Source organism: Halichoerus grypus, chromosome 4 (genome assembly GCF_964656455.1).
Source record: "Halichoerus grypus chromosome 4, mHalGry1.hap1.1, whole genome shotgun sequence".
Classification (NCBI taxonomy): Eukaryota; Metazoa; Chordata; class Mammalia; order Carnivora; family Phocidae; genus Halichoerus; species Halichoerus grypus.
In genome coordinates, this window is record NC_135715.1 from 125,047,594 (window position 1) to 125,074,692 (window position 27,099).

Sequence of the window (27,099 nt, forward strand, 5' to 3'; positions counted from 1 at the left end):
TCTCAGTCAGAGCAAATGTCCTATTCCCCCTAGTTTTGTTTCTAGAAACTAGATTGAATATATCTTCTTTTAATGTATAACACTTCTGTATTACTCTTCTTTGGAGACTGGTCTTTGTTTATAGACCCTCTGGTAGAATAATAATTAGAAGGAAGAAAAATTATCTTCAACCAGTTCATTCATTAAAGTTCAGAGTTTTTTCCAAAGTGTCATAATAAATACATTACAGACTTAAGAAACAAAAAAATATATGTTGATATTCAAAGCATTTTAATATTTACTTTGAAATTTCTGTTGCAGAAATTTTGATTGTTTCCAAATCTGAATTTTTTTTAAGATTTATTCATTTATTATTTTAGAGAGAGTGCATAGCAGGGAGGGGCAGAGGGAGAAGGCAAGAGAGAATCTCAAGCAGACTCCCTGCTGAGCGTGGAGCTCCATCCCACAAACCTGAGATCATGACCCAAGCCAAAATCAAGAGTTGGATGCTTAACTGACTGAGCCACCCAGGCACCCTTCCAAATCTGAATTATTAATCCAGCCTAGCCCTTTCCTATTCTGGGCCTCTGTTTTTTAATTCAATACATTATTTTAGGATTTTTGTTTTTATAATGCTGGAAATAATTTTTGAGGGAAGGAAAAAAATGAGAAGTGGCATATCACTTTTTAAGTTTTCTTCCTGGGCTTCTAAGCAAATTTGATTATTTCTAGTGATGACTTTTCTCCCGTTACTTCCCCCTTTTAAGCCCCTTCCTCACATTTCCCATTTTTCTTTTTTCTATTCTTCTCCAGATGCCACAAAACAGAGTTAGCATATTCTGTTCAGCCCTGATTTCTCTTGACCCAATCATGAAAGTCTGTTCTCTCAGCCTCAGTAGGTTAGGACTAGCCTCGCAAAACAATCTAGTTTCTCTTATAATCTGTCATCCTAAAAATCTCAAAATCTGTTTTGAAGACATTTGTTTCTCAATGTTATGAAATGCTTCCACATTTGGTCTATTGTGATCTGTTGTGTTGTTTTTTGGTTGAATTATATGGAATCTAGTTTCATCCAGATACGTAGTTGGGAAAGGGAAGAATATTTTAATAACCTTTTTAGAAATTGTGGCTCTTCTCTTTTGATACCATACCAAAATTCAGTAAGTAGTAGTCTCTTAAGTGTTAATTGCAATATAAAAACTGAAACCAGTGAACTTTTCTACTGCATTAAAAGTCAGTGGTCCATCTTGTACTTTAGATCTTTTACCTATATGATTTTGTAGCATCATGAATTGATTATTTGGAAAATATTGGTTCGGCGCCTGGGTGGCTCCGTCGTTAAGCGTCTGCCTTCTGCTCAGGTCATGATCCCAGCGTCCTGGGATCGAGTCCCACATTGGGCTCCCTGCTCCACGGGAAGCCTGCTTCTCCCTCTCTCGCTCCCCCTGCTTGTGTTCCCTCTCTCGCTGTGTCTCTCTCTGTCAAATAAATAAATAAAATCTTTTAAAAAAAAGAAAATTTGATTCACTGAGCAATGCAGATCTTGCAAATATTTACTTATGATAAAATATTTAAAAATCACATCTAATAACATCATACCGATCTCATCATAAAAGTCTTTTAAGGATTGGGCAGTTGTCAAGCTTACTGTAACAGGTATACATTCCCTAAGCTTTTGTGTTTTTTGTTTTGTTTTGTTTTAATTGCTGTTTTTTGTTTTTATTTATTTATTTGACAGACAGGGAGAGAGGGAACACAAGCAGGGGGAGTGGGAGAGGGAGAAGCAGGCTTCCCGCTGAGCAGGGAGCCCGATGCGATGTGGGGCTCAATCCCAGGGCCCTGGGATCATGACCTGAGCCGAAGGCAGACGCTTAACCACTGAGCCACCCAGGCGCCCCTTCCCTAAGCTTTTAATTTTCACTTGAAAACTTAAATTTTTTTCATGGACAACAGATCTTTTCAGTTGTTTTCCTTAAACTGAGAGGCTAACTTCATTTGCTTTTGAGAACATCTGAATAACCATAGCTTGCATGTCAGTCATTCTTTCAAGTGAAAATGGCGTTCCATTAAAAAAGTGACTAGTTCTCGGGGTGCCTGGGTGGCTCAGTCGTTAAGTGTCTGCCTTTGGCTCAGGTCTTGATCCCAGGGTGTTGGGATCGAGCCCCGCATTGAGCCCCTCATTGAGCCCCGCATTGAGCCCCGCATCGGGCTCCCTGCTCAGTGGGGATCCTGCTTTTCCCTCTCCCACTCCCCCTGCTTGTGTTCCCTCTCTCGCTGTGTCTCTTTCTGTCAAATAAATAAATAAAATCTTAAAAAAAAAAAAAAAAGTGACTAATTCAGCCTGCAACTCAAACAGTTGAACCAGTGCTTTCCCCCAAGACAACCCTTGTACTTTGGTATGAAACAGAAGTCTTTTATGGGTATTTCCTATTTTGTCTCACACAATATTTAAAAGCTATTAACTTGGGATCAAAATTTAATAAAATTAATAATTTTTACTGTCTCATCAAGGAGATAGCTTAGGACCCCCCAGGGATCCTTTTTTCACTAGATGTGTGGCATTAACAGTGTGACTCCAGTTTGGTACCATGGCCTTGATCATACTCAGGTGCCAGCAGTTTTCACTCACCATTGTTTTTGCATCATCAGTATAAATGCCAACAGAGTAAAAAAGGCAAGTAACATCTAATAGTATTGTAATAATAGGGGACCCCCCTGGATTTCAGGGTCAGTGATTTGATTTTACCCTACTTAGAAGCTAGTAAGTTAGCCGGTTACTGCTTCGGGGATGCTGTAAGAAGAAACAAAACTCTTGAATCAGAGAAAAAAAATCTTTATTATACACAGCACAGCAAGCAAGAGCATTATTATTTGCTTTGGTCCCTCCTGGGGATGGGGAATGGTAACACAGTAAGACTGAGATGGATGCCTGCATATGCAGTGGGTTGCATTAAAGGTGAGAAACACTGAGCTTGGGAGATCTATCATTTTATAGCAAGCAGTCAGCAGCCTGCTCCTTGTCCAAGAGAGACATTATCTTTCAGGTTTGCCCCCTGCAAACACGATCCTGAGAAATATCCCAGGTAAAGAACAATCAGAGCCTTGTATTCTGTCATACACAGCAAAAATGTCCAGGGACATTCAGGGCCCATGTAGATTTCTCTCCCAAAAGTGGATCCCTTGAAAGGATCTCAAGACTCCAGGGATACTAAGCCGTATTTTGAGAACCAGTTTTTACCAGATTATAATTTTCTGTTAGAAAAATGCCTTTTTCTCAGTAAGTTACTTACTTTTCCTTCTATTGAAATAATGTTATGCTCTAAGAATAATATCTCAGGAACCTTTATTTATGTATATAAGTCATATTGCTTGTCCATCAGTCCTTTTGGCATTTATTAAGTAAGTAATTGTTCTACATCTTTATCCTTTATTTTGTTGTTGTTGTATAAATTAACCCATTTATTATAGGCTAACAGTGTTTCAAATAGTGGAGCCTCCTGCTGGTCTTTCAACTTCTTCAGTCGGCAGACTTTACTGTGGTGGCAGAAGTGGTGTTGTAGGTCCAGGCGCCACCGTTTTCATGCAGGAACTACAAGGCCAGATCCCGACAGCTCATCTTTTCATGTTGGTTTTGCCATAGAAGGAGCAGGTATATTTGGCATGCTGGCTTATTTCAGTCTTCACCATTTTCCCGAGAGGGCACCAGAACAGGTCCTGTATTTACCAGTGATTCTGACCTTGGTGTGTTTAAGCCATGTCACCACAAACTACATCTGAGCCCAGAGAGCTACATCTTTATACTTTAAATCATGATACCTATATATTGCTCCCAGTTACTTCTCTGTACCTACTATATAAAGTCTAGAACAAACTGAATTTTGATTGTAATCTGTTAAAGATAGTGTGGTACCTGATACATTTCCTGGGGTATCCACAGAACTGCAGACCTCTAAAATGCTGCATACTGTATACTCTCATAATTTATTTTCAAGGCATAAGAATGTATTTATGGGATCTGAAATCAACAGTAAGACAACCACTTAGCTTCATTTAACCAGTCTCCTTAAAGATATTTTAGAATTTGGTGGGGGAGAGGCAGGGAAGGCTCACCTAATTTTTCATTTGCACCTAATATGTTATACCTAAGCAGTCTTGCTATGTTGTGAAACCTGAGTTTTTCTCTGAAAGATTTTTTTCTATCCAAGTTGGACATCTCTTGTTTTCTCTCTCCCATTTTGTTTACCAGCTGTGGTATTGTGATTTTTGTATTCCAACTTAGTTTTCACCTAAGTAATTCCATATCAGATGGGTTTACGCACATTATTTCTACCCCTAGTTGCTCTTCAATATTTAACATTAAGAACAATATGTCTCCCTCTACATTGCATCCACATAATGTTGCAGGGGCTCACTGACTGGTCCGTATTCCCTGAATATGTCATCTGGAATTTACTTCTACTGGATGGCCATATAACTCCAGTAAGTCTTGCTTTCCTTCTTGCTGCAGCTGATTAAACATTCTCTTCTCCTCTTGTCCTGAGGACAGAGTGATAACTTTTTTCCAAAGCTGAATCTAAAACTCTCTCCTTCCTACTTTTTTTCTATTTCTTTTTGACATGAAGAAGATAATAGATCTTGGCATTTTATTGCCCTTTGTCAGACCCACATTTTTGTTTTGGATTTTACTGTTCCAGGAAAGCCTAATCTCACTTTCTTTAAGGTTCTATCTTACCTAAGATTTTTTGATGCTATGGAGAACATCCTTATATTAAAAAAGGAAAATGAAGGTTAGAAATATGAACCATATTTGAAGAAAAGGTAATTAGGTTATGTTTTAAAACTTGGTCGACAGCAGACAACAGAACAAGTGAAAAGGTATTGGATCAAAAGAGATGAGAGTGGTTATCAAGAGAGAAGGGAGGCCTGAAAATATAGACTAGAAAATGAAAACTCAATAGATTTGATATGAGAATGAATGATAAGAAAAGTATATAATGAGAGAACAGTGTACCCATGTCTGAACCTTAGAGAATAAGGCCACATGTATGGCCCTGGTCAGGGGGCAATGAAAATACCAAAACTTAAGAAGACCTAAATATGTTATACTGGTAGCCAAAAAAAAAAATGTTTCAGGGAGGAGGATATGGTCAGTAGTGTGAATACTGTTAAATGAGCAGTGAACAGAATGAGAACTTTAGGAAAAGCCAGTGGATTGGTGATTAAGACTTTTTTGGAAAATTATGGTGAAAGCTCCGAAGAATGAAGGGATTAAAACAAACAGACAAACAAACAACCCTGAGTTTGGGAGTTGGAGCTTCTGTATAGAAGAATGAGTACCTAACCAGTTCTCTACAAGTAACAGTATTAACTCTGGCAACATACACAAGAGTAACTCCCTGAGGAACTGGACACTGAACTTTGCATATTTTAGAAGGGAGTCAAGTGTGGAGCAAATAATCAGCTCAGAGTAAATTCCCAGTTTTCTGTAGGTTTGTCCTGAGAGTGGTCATAGTTGCAGTGGCTGAAATTCCCAATAGAAAGCCCACCATCATTCTGGCTGGAAGAATCAGGAAGGAGAATGAACACAGAATAAGCATGGTCACCAGAGAGAGGGAAAGAGCCCCAGAGAGGAGAGAGCCAGAGAAGGAAGGAGAACCGTAAGTTCTGTGTTTAGACTCAGCCCAAGTCTCTGGCTGTCCCCTGAGGCCATGGATGTGCAGGGGCAAATAAGAAGCAGTTTGCAGCTAAGGCTTATGGGGCTGAACTGAAATATGAACTGCCCTTCAAAGGAAAGGAGTGACAGTTTGGAGTCTGAGCCTCACCAAGTTAATGGCCTACAAAAACATTACCACCCTTGGCACCACGTAGTATAATGTCTCCACAACATATTCACAATGTTCAGGGTACAGCCCAAAGTTATTCAATACATGGAGAGTCAATTGTGACCCAGTTTCAAGGGAACACACCAACCCTGAGTGGAGCTAGATAGTGAAATTGTTAGACAAGTGTTTTAAATCAGCTACCATAACTATGCCCAGTCCTCTATTAGGAGATAGGGGGGCAAGAAGAGAATTGAGGTTTTGAGAAGATGGAAGTAACAAGATACTCTCCATTGTCATGCTTTGTCAAATGGTTAACTTCTAATAGTAAGTTTGAGAAATAAACTATGAAATTTTGGTTAAGAAACTATTGTGGTGAACGAGGGAGAAATAGCGTATAAAATTTAATGCCAGGAATACAGGTGTTTCCTTTAATCCAAATAATTTCCTAAAATGCTATATGTTGTATGATTGTGTACACTTTGGCAGTTTGCATATGGATTCTAAGAAACAGAAGTAAATGTATAGATGGTCACTGTTCAAGCATATATCCTGTACATGAATTAAAAACTTTGGAGTCATAGGGATGCCTGGGTGGCTCAGCCATTAAGCGTCTGCCTTCGGCTCAGGTCATGATCCCAGGGTCCTGGGATCGAGCCCCGCATCGGGCTCCCTGCTCAGCGGGAAGCGTGCTTCTCCCTCTCCCACTGCCCCTCCTTGTGTTCCCTCTCCCGCTGTGTCTCTCTCTGTCAAATAAATAAATAAAATCTTAAAGGAAAAAAAAAAAAGCCAAGGTTTAAAAAAAAAAAAAAAAACTTGGAGTCATAATTAAAAAAAAAACGATTGCCAGATTGCTTCTTTCAGCAAGTGAACCACCATGGTTTGGCAGAACTTGAGTAAATCTATCTAGGTTATTTTCTGATGTAAATTTCTACTTGGACATTCTTGAGCACAGAAAAAGGTCATACCAAAGGTTTTTTCCCAGGCAAAATTTAAACATAGAACTTGGCTTATCACTGCTTCTCAGTGAGAAATGTATTTGTTGTATGACAGGTTTTAGAATCTTAAAATTAGTTTGCATTGGTGCGATGTGTAAATGTTACCGTTCTGTATCTACCTCACCATGCTAGATAACTACTACTGAGCTCCCCTGGCAGCCAAGCCCTATACTTGCGAAGTTAAGAGCCTCGATTGATGAGGCCGGGGTTCCAATTGCAGCTACTCCACCTACTGGACTGTAGGCAAATTATTGGACCTCTTCAGACCCTTATTTACTATAGCAGACTTTAAAATCAAAGTACTTGTGGGCGCCTGGGTGGCTCAGTCAGTTAAGCGTCTGCCTTCAGCCCAGGTCATGTTCCCAGGGCCCTGGGATCAAGCCCCACATCAGGCTCCCTGCTCAGCGAGGAGTCTGCTTCTACCTCTCCCTCTGCCCCTCCCTCTGCTCCTGCTCTCTCTTGCTCTCTCTCTCAAATAAATAAAATCTTAAAAAAAAAAAAAATCAAAGTACCTAATTCACAAGGTTATGTGGATTAAGTTAATTAATATATGCAAATTGCTTAAATAACAGCTATTTTCATGAAGACATTTTCAGTTTAATGCGGTAATAGTATAACATAGAATTTGTGGTTAATGAAAAGGATTTTCCCAAGTCAGTTCGTTTTAAATCTAGTGTTTGGAGAAGGGGTGGGGGAGTTATGGGAAACCTTACCTTTTTAAATTGGTCATTTAAGGTATTCATTTTCTATTTTGCATAAAGAGGCATCCCCACAGTTCAATATTTCTTCTATTAAGAAAACAAATTCAGAAAGATGTGCAAAAGAAACCTAATGCACAGGGAAGATTCAAAAGACAGACGGAAAGTATTAATCTTGCTCTACTTCAAATTAACTTAATAGAATTGAAATTACAGTCATTGTGACAGTACTGGTAAAGGATTTTAACTTTTTTTAATTTTTTTTTTTTAAGATTTTCTTCTATTTGACAGAGACACAGTGAGAGAGGGAACACAAGCAGGGGGAGTGGGAGAGGGAGTAGCAGGCTTCCCGCAGAGCAGGGAGCCCGATGTGGGGCTCGATCCCAGGACCCTGGGATCAGGACCTGAGCCGAAGGCAGACGCTTAACAACTGAGCCACCCAGGCGCCCCTTTAACTTTTTTTTAAAGAATGTTTTATTGTAGCATTGATAGTGATTTTTTGGAATTTACATTAAACCAGAACCCTGTGATGAACTTGGAAGTAATTGAGGTATTTAATTTTATCTGTATATTGTTTATTTTCTTGCTACTTCCTTCAGAACTCTGGAATGGATCCCATTTTGCCTTGAAATTGTTGCTGCACTGGCAGTGGGTTTGCCTGGCACACTGTGTCATGCCAAACAGACAAGACTTGTAGGATTTGTGTTCCTCTTGCTTTGCTAGATTTTCAGTAATATTAATGAGGGTGAGAGAACCGTAGATTTCACACAGCCATAAATTCTTATAAATACAGTTTTCTTGTATTTTTTAATTTGTCTTTTGTCCTTAAACTTTTCATCAAATCTCTTTTTTGTAACTCTTTTTTTTTTTTTCTTCTCTTTCCACCTTAATCTCTTCCTTGTCTCAGCCCTATTCTCACTTTCTCCCTACTTTAACCATATTCGGTGCTTGACTTTACCATAACATCTTTATCTCAATATATCTAAAACTGGTAAGAAAATATTCAACCTCAGTTTCTCCTTTAACATTTCATTCTTAGTTTTAATAATCTAAGTGATAAGTGAATTCTTGTTTTCAAATTGTTTTTCCACTGCTCATTTATTTCTCCTTTTTTCCTTTTTTTTTTTTTTTTTTTTGAGATTTCATTTCAGGGAGAAAGTGCGCGAGCACATGCATGAATGGTGGGAGGGGCAGAGGGAGAAGCAGACACCCTGCTGAGCAGGGAGGTTTGATGCAGGGCTCCATCCCAGGACCCTGGGATCATGACCTGAGCCAAAGGCAGACACTTAACTGGCTGAGCCACCCAGGCACTCCTGTTTCTCCTTTTTCTGAGAAAATTTTATCAAGCTAGTATTTATAACTATTCCACAGTTTCTATTTCCTTTACCAATCTATCCTTATCTCACCTTGGTTTATTTCTTGGATTACATTGTTCCAAGTAAGAGCATAGTTCTCTTTTCTGTTTTAAAAGCATAATTCTAGGGGCGCCTGAGTGGCTTAGTCGGTTAAGCGTCTGCCTTCAGTTCAGGTCATAATCTTGGGGTCCTGGGATGGAGCCCTGAGTGGGACTCCCTGCTCAGCGGGGAGTTGGCTTCTTCCTCTCTCTTTGCCCCTGCCCCACACTCTATCTCTCTTTCGCTCTCTCAAATAAATAAAATCTTTAAAAAATAAATAAAATCGTTATTCTACTTTTTTAAAAAAGGCATAATTCTACTAAGCCTCACCCAGAAACAAAATCATATATTTGTTACAGTCAGTTGCCTGGGCCACATAAAAATAAATATTCCTTTTGCATCAGCTAAATTTTAGAGGGAATCTTGGATAGGAACACTGGAATAGAATGATAGTCATTGCTGTAGTTCATAATGTGTCATTGCAGACTTACCACCTTTATTCACAATGTTAGCCTTTTAAAGTTTAAATTCCATATAAGAGAGTATACATTGTATTAATGAATGTAGTATTATCTTTAAAAGTTTCATAACAACGTTTAATTGTCTAACCTCAGTTGCTTAAAATTTTTAAGAAAAGACATGATTTAGAATTTGAATATTATTGCATTTTCCCCCAGCTTTATGGAGGTATAATTAAGAAATAGAAAATGTATATATGTTCAGTGTACAATATGATGTGCTTTTTTTTAAAGATTTATTTGAGGGGCTGGGAGAGGCAGAGGGAGAGGAGGAGAGAGAATTTCAAGCAGAATCCCTGGTGGGGCTCAATCTCATGACCCTGAGATCATGACCTGAGCCGAAGTCAAGAGTCAGACACTTGGGCACCTGGGTGGCTCAGTTGGTTAAGAGACTGCCTTCGGCTCAGGTCATGATCCTGGAGTCCCAGGATCGAGTCCCGCATCGGGCTCCCTGCTCAGCAGGGAGTCTGCTTCTCCGTCTGACCCTCCCCCCTCTCATGCTCTCTCTCTCTCATTCTCTCTCTCAAATAAATAAATAAAATCTTTAAAAAAAAAAAAAAGAGTCAGACACTTAACCTTCTGAGCCACCCAGGTACCCCCAACATGATGTTTTGATACATGTATACATTAAGAAATGATTACCATAGTCAAGCCAATTAACATATCCATCACTTTACATTCTTATCTTTCTTTTTCATTGTGATGAATACATTTAGGATTTACTCTTTTAGCAAATTTCAAGTATACAATATGGTAGTGTTAACTATAATCACCATGCTATACATGAGATCTTCAGAACTTACTCATCCTGCATAACTGAAACTTTGTATTCTTTGATCAACATCCCACCCCCATTTTTCCCACCCCATCCCCAAACCCTGGCGACCATCATTCTACTCTTCTACTCTCTACTTCTATGATTTTGGCTTCTTTAGAGTCCACATAAAAGTGAAATCATGCAATATTTGTCTTTCTGTGCCTGCCTTATTTCACATTAGGATGATGTTCTCCACATCCATGTTGTCTTAAATGACATGCTTTCCTTTCTTTTTTTAAGGTTGATATATTCATCGTGTATGTGTGTGCATGTGTGTGTGTGTATATATAGTTAGTTAGGGACACTGACTCCCCACATAGTTGAAAATCTACATAGAACTTTTGACTCCCCCAAAACATAGAACTACTAGTAGCCTACTATTGATCAGAAGCCTTATGATAACATCATCGACTAACACATATTTTGTATGTTATATGTACTATATACTGTATTCTTACAGTAAAATAAGCTATAGAAAATAAAATATTAAAATCATAAGGAAAATACATCTACAGTACTGTACTGTATTTACTGAAAAAAATCTGCATAGAAGTGGACCTGCACAGTTCAAACCAATGTTGTTCAAGGGTCAACTGTACAATATCCCATTGTATATTTATATACACCACATTTTCTATATGCATTCATCAAATTATGGACACTTAGGTTGAATTCATATTTTGGTATTGTGAGTCAGTTATTTTTCAAATTGGTTTATAAAAGGAATAAAATACTTTCACTTTTAGTGCTAAATATTAAAAAAAGGCAAGCATTGGGGAAAGCCTACATTTCTTTCTTTAAGATCTAACAGATCCTGGACTCCCAACGTACACACAGAAAAAGATTTCCATTATCTTTGCATAAAGAATAAATCTGGTTTGAGACTAACAAAAATATTAGCCACTTTTTCTTTTCCCTCCTTAAATATCATTGCATAGTCAACTGGCCCTGGAACATATATTTTTTATATGATACCCATCTATGAGAAACTTAAACTGATTTACACTAAAACAAAATTCTCCCAATTCACATAAGAGGCAATTTAAGGAATCATTTCACAACATCTTTCAACTGTTTTAAATGGGTTTATCTTAATGATTTAGTTGAATGACTTATCCAGCGCCATAGTGAAGTGTAAATGAAAAGTACGACGTGTAAAGCTCTTATTTCAGTATTCATTCCACAAGTTCGGCATTTCCAAACTAGTACTTGGAACAGTTTATAATGTTAAGTATTTTAAGTTTTAGTACCTCAAAATAAACTCATTTGTTGAATGATTTAACGTTTAAAGTCTCCTAAAATACAACGTTCAAAGTTCCCTTGCTTTCTTATTTGAAGTTGCAGTAACTTCAGCTTCTTGCAGTGCAGGGTCTGCTTGGAGAATAGTTGAGAATAGAAAGAAAAGTACAAGTTATCTCTTTTAGTGTTTACTTAACTGTCTGGGATGTTCCACGAACTGCATAGTCTTTATTAAGTAATTTAGCATTGAAAAGCAAGTCTTGAGTTTCTGGGAAAGGTGTTAGAGTTGCCATTGACTACACTAATTCTACATCCTTTGAAAAATAAATGATTGTTTTCAGGAAGTTGTGTCAGATAGCTACAATGGAAAATAGCATTGACATGCTATACCCATTCTAGATAAACCTTGCTTCCCAATGTCAGAGAACTGCTTGCCATTTTTGTCATTTGTTGAACAAACATGTTAAAAGGTCCCTTTTGAAATTTTTTCTTGGATGCTGGAGACCTAAAATTTTCATTCAAACTGTATCGAGATTTATTTGGTGTAAATGGTAGAAGATACAGTGTATTGCTTAGTACAATTGTAATGTTTTTCTTCAATAATAATAATAAAAATAATAGTAAGCAGGGCTGTGTTCTTAATCCCAAAGCTGAAGATCTTAAATTTACATACTTCATGGAAATTTCTCAGTAAGAGAGTACTCCCTTTATCCCCTACCATTACACCTGATGAATCTTTCCCAGATAAATTCACCCACACTGGTTATCAAATCTAAATGTCAGAGGGGTGCCTGGGTGGCTCAGCCTGTTAAGCATCTGCCTTCGGCTCAGGTCCTGCCCCCGGGGTCCTGGGATTGAGCCCTGCAATGGGCTCCCTGCTCAGCAGGGAGTCTGCTTCTTCCTCTCCCTGCTGCTCCCCCCCTCCCGCCTCTCTGTCTCAAATAAATACATAAATAAAATCTTGTAAAAAAAAAAAATCTAAATGTCAGAGAAGTAGGTTGACACAGTTTATTTGCCAAACCATAAAAAGTCTATCATTCTTTTCCTTCCTTTTCCTTCACTTTCATCTTATCTCCACCCCCACCCCTTTTGTTTTTAAGGGTTCTTTCAATATCAGAAGCAATCATTCCAGGTACTGATTCCCAAATCAGTACTTTGGAAACTAGAATAGTCTTTACTAAACTTTCTGTAAATATCTTCATTTTTAGGTTAAAATTACAGAGCACAGCTTACCCTCGAACAACACAGGTTTGAACTAAGTCGGTCTACTTTTATGTGGATTTTTTGTGATACAGTAGTGTAAATGTATTTTCTCTTCCTCATGATTTTTGTAATATTTTCTCTAGCTTACTTTATTGTAAGAGTACAGTATATAATATACAAAATATGTGTTAATAGAGTGTTTATGTTATCTGTAAGGCTTCTGGTCAATAGTAAGCTATTGGTAATTAAGTTTTGGGGAGTCAAAAATTATACATGGATTTTATATACGGGCGTTGGCTCTTCTAACTCCACATGGTTCAAAGGTCAACTGTACTTCTTTTTGGTTCTTTTCTGGCTCCTAATAATTTTGTTTCATACTGAGTATTTCTAGTAGTAAATTTTAAAAGGATATTAATCATTTCATTTAATCACATATTTTATGATTTGTTTAACATTAAGTTGTCAGATGTTTCTGTTTTCTTAATACTACCTCTTCTCTGATTTTGTTGATACAGATTTAATATAATATCTTTTATTTTATTATTATTTTTTTAAGTAAACTCTCTACCCAACATGGGGCTTGAACTCATGACCCACAAGATCAAGAGTCACATGCTCTACTGACTAAGCCAGCTAGGCACCCCTTAATATAGTATCTTTTTTTTTAAGATTTTATTTATTTATTTATTTGACAGAGAGATAGTGAGAGCAGGAACCCAAGCAGGGGGAGTGGGAGAGGGAGAAGTAGGCTTCCTGCTGAGCAGAGAGCCCGATACTGTCTCGATCCCAGGACCCTGGGATCATGACCTGAGCCGAAGGCAGACGCTTGACCACTGAGCCACCCAGGCGCCCCTAATATAGTATCTTTTAAAAGTTTGCTTTCGGGGCGCCTGAGTGGCTCAGTCAGTTAAGCGTCTGCCTTCGGCTCGGGTCATGATCCCAGGGTCCTGGGATCGAGTCCCACGTTGGGCTCCCTGCTCAGCGGGAAGCCTGCTTCTTCCTCTCCCACCCCCTTGCTTGTGTTCCCTCTCTCGCTGTGTCTCTCTCTGTCAAATAAATAAATAAAATCTTAAAAAATAAAAGTTTGCTTTCATATTTGGGGCATCCTGAATGGTTGGCTATCTTTGAAATGTTGCCGTTCTTCCTAGTCCACACTAAAATCCATTGAGTGTTTTAATTGCACATAACACTAAAGAAAAATCTTGTCTACTGCTTTTAAAAACAAACTGAGTGTGAAAATGTCTTCTGATGTGACTGCTTTGCAAGCTCAGTAGAACACTTTGAATCCAGAAGAAGACATGGCCTAAATGTTTGCCAGACAAAAAGTGTGCAGCAGCAAATGATACTTATTTTACCTCAGTCTGACAACATATAATATATAAAATCACAAATTGTTTGGGTTGCCGAGATTTTATTTTACTAATTAAAGGAATACTCTATTTTAAAAATGTTAAGCACTCTTTAGAAAAAGCTAAAAAAGTAGAGCAATAAAATGAATAAATCGAAGAAGATACTAATTTAAAGAAAAAAACTGGAATCAAGGCTTTTTCTTAACAAATGAAACTCCTAAGAAACTGAAAGAACTTTTTGAAAAGCAAAATTAAAAGGGATTATACTCCGATGATAAGAAACAATGAGGTAAAATCATCCATTTTAATAATGGCTACAATGACCTTAAATCTTAAAAAGTCTCTAAATACAAATGTCCATGGTTTCAGTTTGAACTTAAATAAGACCTATAAAATTTTGGTAGAATTATAATTTATGATTGTATAATATTAAGACATATCCAAATCTTTGAATTTGTCAGTTTGTGCCTTTAGAAGATACACAAAGTTTTCTAGGTATTATTAAAGATTTTTTTAAAAATCTAAACCATACAGTGGATTTATTACATGTTCTTTAATGTTGACTTTTAAGTGTCAGAATCAATGTAATACCAGAATAAGCCACAGGGTGGGAGTGAAAGGCAAGAACTTAGCTTCAGAAAGTAGCTTAAATATATCATTGTGCTATCTTTAAAATACTTGTTAAATGCTAAGGTGCTGTAACTTGGTTTTCTTTCTTCCTCTAAATATAGCTGCATTCCTCAGCAAAGAATCTATAACAAAATGCAAAGACATTGATTTAAACATATAGGCCAATAATGGGGAAGAAGTAAATACACAACACACAGGTATTTTTTTTCCCTAGTTGCTGGTCATACCAGGTGCTTGATAATCAGAGTAACAATTTCAGTCAATACTTGAATTTGAGGAAAGTTCTTGAATTGTCAGTACTGGAAATAATAATTACAGAAGTTACCAGAAATACTTCTTGTCTCCATCCTATTTTTCTACCTTAATCTTCCTTTTTCCTCGATCTCATTTAAAGAAAAAAAAATCTGTGTATATCTGTATGCTACCTAAATTTATTTTCCCATGAGGAAGATGAATTTTCCATTGTATTTTCTGTTAACCCATTCTCATTTGAGTTTAGAAGCAATTTAAAGTGGTGATTATTTTGTATCTTTAAGGTAAGAAGACAAGAGGTTTCTTCTCCTAGAAAAGAAACTTCACCAGGGAGTCTTGGCATTCCTTTATTCCATGAAAGGTAGTTCTATATCCTTTTTTGCCAACTCTAAAAATCATACATACTGAAATATATTTTTATTGACATATATTTTAAAATTTTGCACTTGTAACAAAATAGCAGCTTAGAACTAGAAGAGACCAACCCAAGGCTCCTCCATGTTAAAATGACATATGTAAGTCATACAGTGAATAGTAGAGATGGATCTAAAAACTAAATTAAAGCTCTAATACTTAATAGACAAAGTATTGTGGCCACATTATTTTATATGGACAGATTTTAAAGTAAAGTGAGGAACATTTAGTTTTCTTCTATTTAAGATGTTTACAAAATCAATACATTGAAATTTCTAATGTGAGAATGAGACAGCCAGCAAAAGTGTGATTTATGAACAAGTAGATACGCTAGTCTGTGCTACATGTATGTATTAGAACTTTTAATTTATCGCTTACTCTGTGACTTTGTGCCTAGCTCTCCAGACATTAGAGTAGTTCTTTGGGACATTTTCTAGGATTTTAAAATAATTTTTTTAAGTTTAACCTTTCAGTAATTATTTTGTGGTATATAAAATGGTGCTATTTAAGTTTAATAATGATAAAAAATATTTAAGATAAAGCCTTATATTTTAAAATATTTATTTTTAGGGCTTATATAGAGAAGACTTTCCAGGATCTAAAAGAAGAATTTCATAGAATATGCATGTTAGCAAAAGCACAAAAAGACCACTTAAGCAAACTTAATGTACCAGCCCCTGCAACTGGTAAGGTTTGATTTAACACACAGTAATATTAATTTGATTGATTTAAATTTATTTCTTTTTTGATTGTGAAAATATTTCTAAATGCTTATTAAGTGCTAAGGATCTGCAATTTGTGCCTCCCACCACTTTTAATGGGTAAGTGCTGTCTAAGCTCTGTACTGTATTACATTATCTAATGATTGGCTTTTTTCTCTCTTTATTGTGTGTGGGACTATATAGAGTGAATTGAGTGATATAATTACTGATCATCTTAATGAGAAGGTCCACCTTGGAAAAAGTACAAAACAAGTATAGGAAATCTCTCTCAAAGTTTTCAGTTGCTATTTGGGGGTTTAATTAAACATTAATTTATAAGTCAGTAAGCAACCTTGAAGCTCTGTACTACCATATATGAGCTAAGTAAAATTATAACATCAGGTTTATTTTTAACTTCTGCTTGAAAGTTGATTGAATACTATGGATTTTTATGATTTGGTTCAAGAAATAAACATTTCACATTTCGTGAGGCCAGTTCTGTTGGAGATAGAAAGTACAAATTTAGTATAAAATATGACTTAAAAGGAACATCTGTTTTACACATGTGTTACAGTGTGTTTTTTAAAACCTTTACCCCTTCCTAAAACCCCAGACTGGTGTTTGCTTCAGTCATTCATATGAATAGCAAAATACCAGGGATTGAATCTGGCTACCAAGCACTTCTGTAAACAAAAGGAAGGTAAACTGATCATTTAAAATGATAAATTCTCCTTTACCTTTGTGATTTGAGATATTCTGCATACAGTTCCCAAGAGATGTGATTTACAGTTTTCACTCTGAAAGATGTCGCAGCAGTGCTAATACCCCTTTAATTAAAGATCACTTTCCATTTCTAACAGCTCTTATATCTAGGCTATTTAGAAATCATTTTATTGTGTAAATTCACTTTTTGCATACCACTACCATTTTATTTTCAGAAAAGGTACACAATGTGGTAGAGAAACAAAACAATCTGTGTAGAAAGACATAATTTATTTCTTCCCCTCCCTCCCTCTCACCTCCCAAAAAAGGACTCTAATTCTTTCACCTGAATCTTTGTCATTTTCATGAGAAACTGATCTTTTGTGTAGGCTAAAGGCACTAAGTACTTCTGAAGTAAAAGAATTTTTATTTAAAATGTACTAGCTATAGATATGTAGTATGTAGAATTCATAAACATGATTTTTTTTAACATCAGCATCTTATCAAAACATTGTAATGGTGATGTATTCATTGTTACACAGGGAACCTACCCCATTATCAGTGGCTTAATACTTTGACCATTTTTAAATTGCACAGGTCTAAATCTGAGTATGTATCTGTCAACTAGAACACTGAGTGTTTAACTTCAGTTTCTTCCCCACTAAAACTGCTTCCTAATGTTATTTTTATGTTTTATATTAAATGTGTCACAAACAATAAATACAACATTATTCTTGAAATATTTTAGATCTGTGTGTCACAGACTGCAGTGAAGTTTTGCTGGGTCCAAACAAAAACCAAAATATTAAGTATTATTCTGGTAGTAGTAGGTCAAAAAGGGAAAGAAAGAAAAATATTTTGGAAAAAGATGACTATTCAGACTTTTTAAGGATGAACACTACATTGAATGAAAATATCAAGAAACCATTTCAAATGTGATTTGCATAATACACCTGGAAATTAGGATTATTGCCCCCGTATTATTTTTTGTGAAAATTTGACTTTTACTTTTAGATAAACATATAATTCATGAAAAATTGCTGAATTAGTAGAATTGTACATTTCCTTTTTCTTTTTTTTTTTCTCATTCACTTACGGCAATAGCCTTGAGAAGGGATAAAGGTAAAATGTATGTGAAAGCAAATGTGGCTTCATAAAAAGTATTATTTGGTCCAAAAAGAGGGTCCTATTTCAGGAGAGATCACAAGAGTAGAATATAGGATTGCAGGTTACCAACAACCATCAGATCTTTTTCTTTTGTCAGTATATAAGGTAATTAAACTAAGAAGTAGTCTAAATGGACAGCCTGTACTTAAAATTTGGAAATCTAAAAATGTTTCTCATTTTGTTTTTTTTTCTTGCAAAAATAAGTGTTCTTGAAATAAACAAAATAGAAAAGCAATTTGCTCCACCTGATGATGTTTCTCAGTATAGTGTCAGGATGACAAGTACTTTTATGTACCTCGTTAAAATTTTTTTTTATAGTAACTCATTGCTTGAACAGATTAATTCAGAAAATTATTTTAATGTGGCTGAAGTATGCCCGCTAGCTATACAAAAAGAAAATACCTGCTTTATTATAGCTCTTTTGAGTTTTTCAGGTTTTGTTCACAAGGGGGATAGGTCAACTACTAGAAAAGAAATTCAGAACACAGTTCTATCATTTTGGTGACTCTTCTGTGTATATAGAAAGCAGCATGTTTGATTTAGCATAATGGTTCAGAATACAGGCTCTAGAATTAGGTTGCCTGGGTTCCAGTGCCAGATCTACCACTCATTCATTAGCTGTGTAGCCTTGGAAATAATCTCTTCATGTCTCAGTTTCTTCACATGTAAAGTGGGGATAATATAGTGCCTACCATGTGATTATTTTGAGTATGAAATGAATTAAGGCACATACAATGATTATAAGAGTGCATGGCACATAGAAGTGCTATTAATGTTAATAGTTGTCATTATCAGCACCAGCAGATTCTTCATCATCATTCTCCCTGTTCTTGTGAAGATCATTTTGATAAGCATTTCCTCCTCACGTGTTAGAGAATTTGGTTACCTCAGCAGTTGATTTTCCTGATTTGTTTTTTGCAGTTAGCAAATGTTACCTACAAAGAAAGTACTATTTCCTAGAATTTCCTGCTACTGTTAAAGTCTACTATCAGGAAAAATGACTAGAGTTAATGGACTTTAAGACACCTCCAAGGACAAAGAAATCCTGCCAAACAATTGATCTTGGTCTCAGTTACTGTACCACTCCCAGTCACAGATTATCTAGTGAATGTGGATTATTATACTAGGCTCTGTTGGGAACAGAATACAAATTTATTTATACTAGGCTCTGTTGGGAACAGAATACAAATTGAGGGCATACTATGTGCCAGGCACTGGACAGGGTACTGGGGTTAAGTGGGAAACAAAACGTAGTTGAAGATTTTAAGAAACCTACTTTAATGGGAGAAAGAACAATATACTTGGAGACATGATACAAAGTGTTTAACCCTCAGGGCACCCAAGAATCATGCCTAAACCAGTCTTGGGGAGCCAGAGAGAGCTATCCAGAGAAATTAATGTCTACACCAAGAAATGAGGGACAAATAAGAGTTAGGTAAAGAGTAGTCAGAAAGGACACTTAAGGCAGTCTGCACAGCGTATACAAACGCCCAAAGACAGGAAAGCATGGCTGTTTTGGAGAACTGTACAAAGTTCCCCACTGTTATAGTTGTGGTGAAAGGTGAGAGCATGGAGAAGTAACCAGGGGCCAGTCATGAACAGTTTTATATGACTTTTCTGAGGGATGAGGGTTTGGAGAGCCATGAAAAGATTTTATTATTAGGAAGGTAACGTGACCAGATTTGTACTTTAGAGAAAAATAGGGAGCAATGTAGAGAATGGATTGGATATGAGCTAAGTTTAGCGGCAAAGAAGCAGTTCAAAGGCTGTTGTAATCCAGTAAGATAAGATGGTATGTACTGAAGAGAGGTAGTAGGTATATAAGAAGGTAAACCAAAGAAGTTGGTTGCACTGTACTACTGTCCTGTCCAAGCAGAAAATCTTGCGTTGGAATGTGCTGTGGCAGAAGAGGAAAGGTGTCATGAGACTGCAAGGAACTGACATTTGTTGAGTGCCTACTAACCTGGACAGAATTGTGCAGGGCGCTCTCTGTTTCAGTCCGCATCCTTGGGAAAGCCTCCTTTTGTGAAGGTCCAACTTCTCTGATGACTACCTTTTTAAAGTGCTGTGTTGTTTTTTCTTAAATTTCTATCTTTTGTCCATTTAATGAAAATCACACATTACCAATCTCCAACCTTACTGTTGTCTTAGGTAAGATTGTGGAGCACAATTTAGCTTTTTCTGATGTCTCAGGATCATCAACATGGAGAGTGCTTTGATCATTGTTTTTTTGCATTGAGAAATGTAGCCCTTATTGGCCCTACACCAGACGATAGCGTTTTCTGAGTTCTTATATCTGCTTTTTTGTTTTTCTTGTCTCCTCTCATGCTTTCAGCTCTTGTTGATATCTATATCTGTCTTCAACAACTCCTATCCCTACCTTTTAATTTGCTGCTTCTAACCAGCTCTGAGCTAGGGAAATATCATCAAGCTTGTTAGAATAAATCTAAAAAGAGAATAAGAACAAAATGCATGTATCTGTGGGCCTTTTGGCTCTAATTCTGACTCCTCAGAAGCTCTATTTACTTACTTTCTAGCTTTTGCCTGTGTCCTAGAGAGCTGAATTTGTTCTAGAGAGCTGAATTTGTTGGATAAGCAACTTCTAGTTAAATGCGCTGCAGAGGCCATGGTCTCTACCTGCTGTCTACCTACTAGCTAACAGGAGGCGTGTATATCAAATGAGAGAATTATATATTCACATACAGTTTTCTGAACATGCATCCCAAAATTTCATTCTTCTTTTGCCTCTGCTGTCTTCTTTCTCCCCAACCCCCACCACTGCTACTCCCTCACATGGATTATTGAGAGTACACAATGGCTAAATTGATTGGTGAAACACTTGGTCACACAGTGACATCAGGGGTAATAAATGGCCTAATTCACGCAGATTCTTAACCTGTCTAATGTTATGTATGCCTAGTAAGGATTTTCCTTTTTAACAACTTATTTGTCTAAGCAAGCTCACAGTTGCAGCTTCCATTACTGACAAAATGTTTAAATGTATACACCACAAGCAAATGTTTTTTAAGCATAGAACAGGATAACTGTGAACGAGAGGCAAAGCTTACAGCAAAAGACCTAGGCAAAGACAAAGTAGTTTAACCGTGACTAATAAGCTCCGTTCCAGTTCACGCACTGGAGACTGCTGATATTCCTGTGAAGATGGAAGCAAATGTAAAAACTCCCAGTTGTCTTCAGTTGCTATAAAAACTAATAGAAAAAATCATACTCATCTGTCCAAAGCTAATTGAACATTCAAATTTTTAAGAATGATTGGAGTGCAACTGTTTTCCTTTTGTGTTCTTTTCCCTGCAGAAACACAATGCTCTCTCCCTATACAGTGTACGGATAAAACAGAGAAACAAGAAGCGCTGGGTAAGCCTCAGGCTAAAGATGATATAAATAGAGGTACACCATGTGTCACATCTGTCACACCGAGAGGACTGGGCCGGGATGAGGAAGATACCTCTCTCGAATCACTTTCTAAATTCAGTGTCAAGTTTCCACCTACGGACAATGACTCTACTTTCTTACATAGTACTCCAGAAAGACCCAACATCCTTGGTCCTGTCACATCTGAGGCAGCATGCCAGGATAAATTTAATATGGAGTTCAGAGACAACCCGGGAAACTTTGTTAAAACAGAAGAAACTTTATTTGAAATTCAGGGAATTGACCCCATAGCATCAGCTATACAAAACCTTAAAACAACTGACAAAACAAAACCCTCCAATCATGTAAACACGTGTATCAGGACAACTCTGGATAGAGCTCCGTGTTTGCCACCTGGAAACCATAATGCATTATATGTAAATACATTACCACTTCAGGACCCGTCTGATGCACCTTTTGCTTCACTTGAGTCCCCGGGAAAAGCTATCCGAGGACCACAGCAGGTAACCGTTTTGCATTAACAAATATATTATGTGTGAACACACATTTTGCCATACATGCACAGATATGCATCTTTTTTAGGTTATCAGTCATCCTTAAACTAATGACTACCTACAGTTAAGGGTTTTGATAATTAAAAAAAACCCAAGTCCGATAATAAATGACATGAAATTTTAAAAACTGAATATATATGGTAAAGCTCTATTATAAAGTACCTTAAAATGTAGAACACATTTTAAAATACATGTCAGCTTTATCCATACCTAGTGTGTGTCTCTTAGTCCCTTATTCAAAGCTTTTTACTCAGCATCAGTGTTAAAATAGGATTCTTTGTTAAATTTCGTACTGTGAAACAAATGGCATTTTTTTATTAAAAAGTTTGTGTGTCATTACTCTTTACAAGAATGCATGTTTTTCATAAGTAAATAATTGCATCGTGTATTCCTCTTTATCAAAATAAGTGAACTGTCTTTCATCTAATACTTCCATTACATTCTCAATTATATAGTACGTAGATCCGAAGGGTTTGGTTTTGGTTTCTAATCTGGCAATGAACATGCAGCCTAATAGATTTTTTAAATAGTCTCTGCATATGTATGGTTTTAATCAAACACTTCAATGTTTCTAAAGCTCGCAGACTACTTACAGCCCCCCAATCCACTACTATCCACCCATTTATTCAGGTTCTATTGCAGAATGATGCTCTTAGTTTAAAAAAACAAAACAAAACAAAAATTAATGCCTGAAGGCAAATGAAAAATATATAATTGTTACAATATACCGAAGCTGGTGAAAATACAGAATGGTATAAATATCTATATAATTTGCCCACATTTGTTTGATTTCTATTTGCCTTGAGATACTTATTTTTAAAAATCCAACAACTTGATGAATACCCTTTGGCTCTCTAAGTACTCACATAGGTTATAGACTTTTAAATCCGCCACAAAGGAGGCCGTATAGTCAAGCTGTGGTATTTTAGTAGTGGGGAGAACTAGGCATCTCTGACAGTAAGCTTTAATTGTAAACTCACTTACGTTCTACATTGTGCCTTATTTCACATCATAGTCTCAGTTATAGTTACTACTAAATGAAACAAATTAAACAATTTCTTTTATTACAAGTAGAATTCCTGTGGAGCTGTGAAGTGCATCAGTTCTAATGCCTGTTACTTTTTTCCCCATTATATCTCTTGCTTGTTCTTTTACTAGTTAGTCTGTGCATTCATGTTTCAGTAGATGGCACCCTGCATTGTGCATTTGCTTTCTATGCTACAGCAAGGGAAACAGCTGGTATGTGATTACAACTTGATGGAAAAGTATTCAGCTTAAAAAATGCAGGAGAATTGGTGTTGAGCTGTCACAAGACATGGGGCATAAGGTTAGATAATTGATATTTTGGCAGAAAAGGCAAAGAAATTAGTTTGTTTTGAAGGCCATGTTGCAGTTCAGGATTGAAAGAATATTTCTTAATTTTTAAAAACATTTTGCCATTTTATTTGTATTAATAAAGCTAGTATGATAAATATAAAATTCTTGAATTGTTGGTAATGATAAAGAGACATGAAAAATTTGGGTTATATATTTCAGATTTTTATTTTATATCAGTCACTACTACCACTTTTTTATACCTTCAGGTATCATAACAAAGCGTAAAATATATCTGCTTATTTTTGCTCTATGTGATTTTCTTTTCTTCTAACTTTTGCTGAGTCAGTGAGTGGGGTCCCAACTGAATTCTATGAAAAGATCAGATCTGAGCCAGTAACTCCTAATAGAGGAGGATAAACATGGACTTTAAAGATAAAGTGGCAATAGAAGATTGGCTCACCAAATTTAGAAGCTAAATTGCTTCTAAGCTTATTTCTTGCTATTGTATAGATCTTAATAAGAATTATCTGTAACAGAACAATCTTTTATTTATATCCCTGTCAGTTTCCCATTAAAGTGATGCACATTAATCACTTGTACTTTTTGTTTAAACTGCAAACAGTAAAATTTAAATCTGGTTAACTCTAACTTATTTTTGCTTATATACTCACAGTTATTACTGCTGCTTTTAATCATATTTTCTAAAGAAGATTATCCCAAATTTTAAAATAAATATTTTTAATATTACTATTTTTTGTGATAAAATTGTCACTTCTTAGAAAGGGAATTGAGTCAATGTTATTATAAGCCTCTGCTCTAATATTTGAATGTATCTCGGTGCCTAGACAGACTTTGTATATTTACACCAACTGTACGCAGCTGTCCAGTAAAATGTTTATAAGAAGACAGTGATGTGAAACTCAAATGCTTCAATTAGTAATACACTGTTTATTGTAAATGATTGGTTAACTAGAATGAAAGAGATTGGTTAAGGGAATGAAAACTAACATTGTATCAGGTGTTGGACTAGGTTGTTACTTTAAAAACATATTGGTAATGGGAACCCAAAGGGATCTCTTTAAATTGATTTTTTGAGGTGATTCTCCTCAAAGTGTCAGAAATTAGCTGTGTCAAGGTAATTTACCTACGTCAGGGTATACCAGGAAGCAAATTTTTAAAATAATTTGGTTTACAATATTTCAGGAAAGTAAGACATTCCAGTCAACAAACATTTATTGAGCACCTACTATTGAACTAAATGCTTTTTCTTGCCCTGCTAGATATTTTTTTTAGAAAGAATAAATGCAGTATTTTCAGAGTACTTATGTCTTGCTTATAATGGAGACAGTTCTGTTGAATTATGGTTTTCCCTGCTTTAATTAAGCAGCTATTGACAAGTTTCACTGTATTCAGTCACAAGAAAGGGTTAAGAAGGTAAAACGATGCACTATATAACAAGATTTTGTTGAATGATTAAATATTTGAGGTTTCAAAAAACACCTGATCAGTGGAATTTGTTTAGTACTTTAAAAATTTTTCAAAAACCAAAACTACACTTATTCCTATATGTTTTATTCATTGTGTATTTGCTTATAAATAGCAAAATTTAAATGGCTCTTGATCAAAATGCATGTATACACACCTCATGTCTAGTGTACTGTGTATTAAAAAGAGCCCTATAACTTAAGGTTTCTGTTGGAAAATAGAAAAGATAGAATTTAATTTTTAAAAAGTCTTAATTATTGACTGTTGTTCCAAAACTACTGCTTTTGTGATAACAGGTATTAAAATTTGCTGGTGGTAAAACTGGAAAATTTTTAAATATGTGAAGATAAAGTGCATGTATGTATTTTAAGTGACTCTTAAAGTTTAGCTGTGCCCTTAATGAAGAGAATTGAGTCACGTCTTCATGCTAATGCTATGGAAAGGTAATTTGCTTTCATATAAGGGAATTTTGTGTTTATGCACATAACCCACACAAAAAATTTGAATTTGAAATTCATTGGAAGTTGATTTTTAAATACAAATAACAGAAGATGTTTTTGTTTGTTTCCTGCAGCCCATTTGGAAGCCCTTTCCTAATCAAGACAGTGACTTATCATCGGTACTAAGTGGCACAGGCTCAGAACTGCATATACCTCGAGTATGTGAATTCTGTCAAGCATTTTTCCCACCATCCATTACATCCAGGGGGGATTTCCTCCGGCATCTTAATTCACACTTTAATGGGGAGACTTAAGATGCATTTGAAAACAGTTCTGTGTGATGATTCTATGTGATCATCAAGTTCTATGTGATGATCTTGGGTTTGTAATACTATAAATACTTGATTGCAGACTTAGTTAAAGATCATTTATTGAAAAATAGCTATGTCACAGCTATTGGAGTTTTTTTCTAGACTTGCATTGTAACTTTCTTTTATTATCTTTTAAAAGATCATTCTGTATAAAACTATAATTCATTATATTCATGTTTACAGTGTTTATTACCTTAATTTATGTTTGTTTCAAATATCTAAGCTTATTGCTTGGATTTCTATTAGATCTATTGAATTTGGTGATGTCAAATGTTGATGGGGTTTTTCACCTAAAAATTAGATTATTTATGCTATAGGTGATTTTTTTTTTTAAGTAAACCTGTAATACAGAACAGCAGACAACATGAATGTCTTAAGTAAATACCAAACCTAAGACATTTGTTGCCGAGTGATAAAATCACTGGTAGAATTATTTAAACACTTTAGATTGTTTTGTTAAATAATATACATGGTTTTAAATTTTACTACATGATGAAATGAGTTAAATATTTAAAAAGTTACTTATGTTGTGATCATTAAATGTGTTCTTTGTTCCTGAGTGAAAAAAATAAAGGAATAAATCACGTTTTGGGGAAGTTTGTAACATTCGTGTTTTGTAATGATAGGAGGGTGATATCAGATCTGGTGATATTTAATTACGAGTAGTAGATCACTTTGAATTTAAAAATTATTTTTCAAACTAAACTTGCCAAAGAAACATGTATTTCCTGGGAGCAAATCTAAAGCCCTGTAAGGACCATCCACATTTATTGATTTATATTATACATGTTTACATTGTTGTTCAGAAATTTGTTATTCATTGTCAGCAGCCTGATTGATGGCCACTGGAAGACATTTGAGAGCAAGGATACCGAATCCAGAAGGCTGCAAAATTTTGTTTAAAATGAGATTTCTCTTTCATTTTTCTTCCCTGTGGTGCTTGTTTTTTTAGGTTTCCCTTTGCCCTCTGATTTTTAAAAATGTTTGAGGCATGGCTTCCATTTTAGAAAATGAACATTGATTTGCAACTCTCAAAACATGAATTTAAGCCTTCTTTGGAGTAAGTGTTTTTAAAAATTGGAGGGTTTTAGGATGGGGGAATTTGAGAGGCCCCTGTGCTACAGCAAAGAGCCTTCACTCGTGGAAGAATGAGAATGGTGCCTCGACTTCTCAGGGTGCCAAGCACATCACGTTGACATCTTCCTCACCAAGGTGACATACCGATTATTAGGCATTCACTGTGAAGGGTTCTGAGACATGTACATCTTTCCTCCACTGCCACTGGGGCTGAATGGAAATACCTAGACAGTTATCCAAGTCTCTTCCCTACCTCCAGCCCACCCAGCCTCCCCTCTCACTCCTTCCCCCCTCCCACAAAATTAAAAATAAAAACTTCTCCGCCCTACCAGCCAGAATATACCACTGTACCTATCTCGTGAACGGGGATTCTTTTTCCTTCTCCTTTTCTAGAAGAGAAAGAGTCCCTCTCACACAGTTGCCATCTACTAGCCTGCTGACAACCAAAGGAAATTATAGCCCAGAAAGTGACTCAAAGTGTTATCAGGGACTCTTCTCCGGTCCACCCTTCTTCCACATCCAGCACTGTTAGTAAGAGCGGGAAACTCTTGTTTCCTTTTGGGTTCCAGGGCTCCAACTTCC

The 27,099-nt window shown here is 36.1% G+C and overlaps 1 protein-coding gene across 7 annotated transcripts in view; it reads left to right on the forward strand.

Moving 5' to 3' along the window:
• TANK (TRAF family member associated NFKB activator) overlaps nt 1-26,036 on the forward strand; it is a 94,259-nt gene extending 68,223 nt beyond the window's left edge. For 6 of the 7 annotated variants that reach the window (XM_036116766.1, XM_036116767.2, XM_036116765.2 and 3 more), the window contains 4 exons: nt 15,181-15,257; nt 15,881-15,996; nt 21,196-21,776; nt 25,204-26,036. In XM_036116766.1, coding sequence (XP_035972659.1) covers nt 15,181-15,257; nt 15,881-15,996; nt 21,196-21,776; nt 25,204-25,383 — 954 coding nt within the window. In that variant the 3' untranslated portion in view covers nt 25,384-26,036. Of the gene's footprint in view, nt 1-15,180; nt 15,258-15,880; nt 15,997-21,195; nt 21,777-24,925; nt 25,073-25,203 lie in introns of all 7 variants that reach the window. The other variant, XR_004924945.2, reaches the window with a different exon arrangement.
• Nucleotides 26,037-27,099: the final 1,063 nt, after the last annotated feature.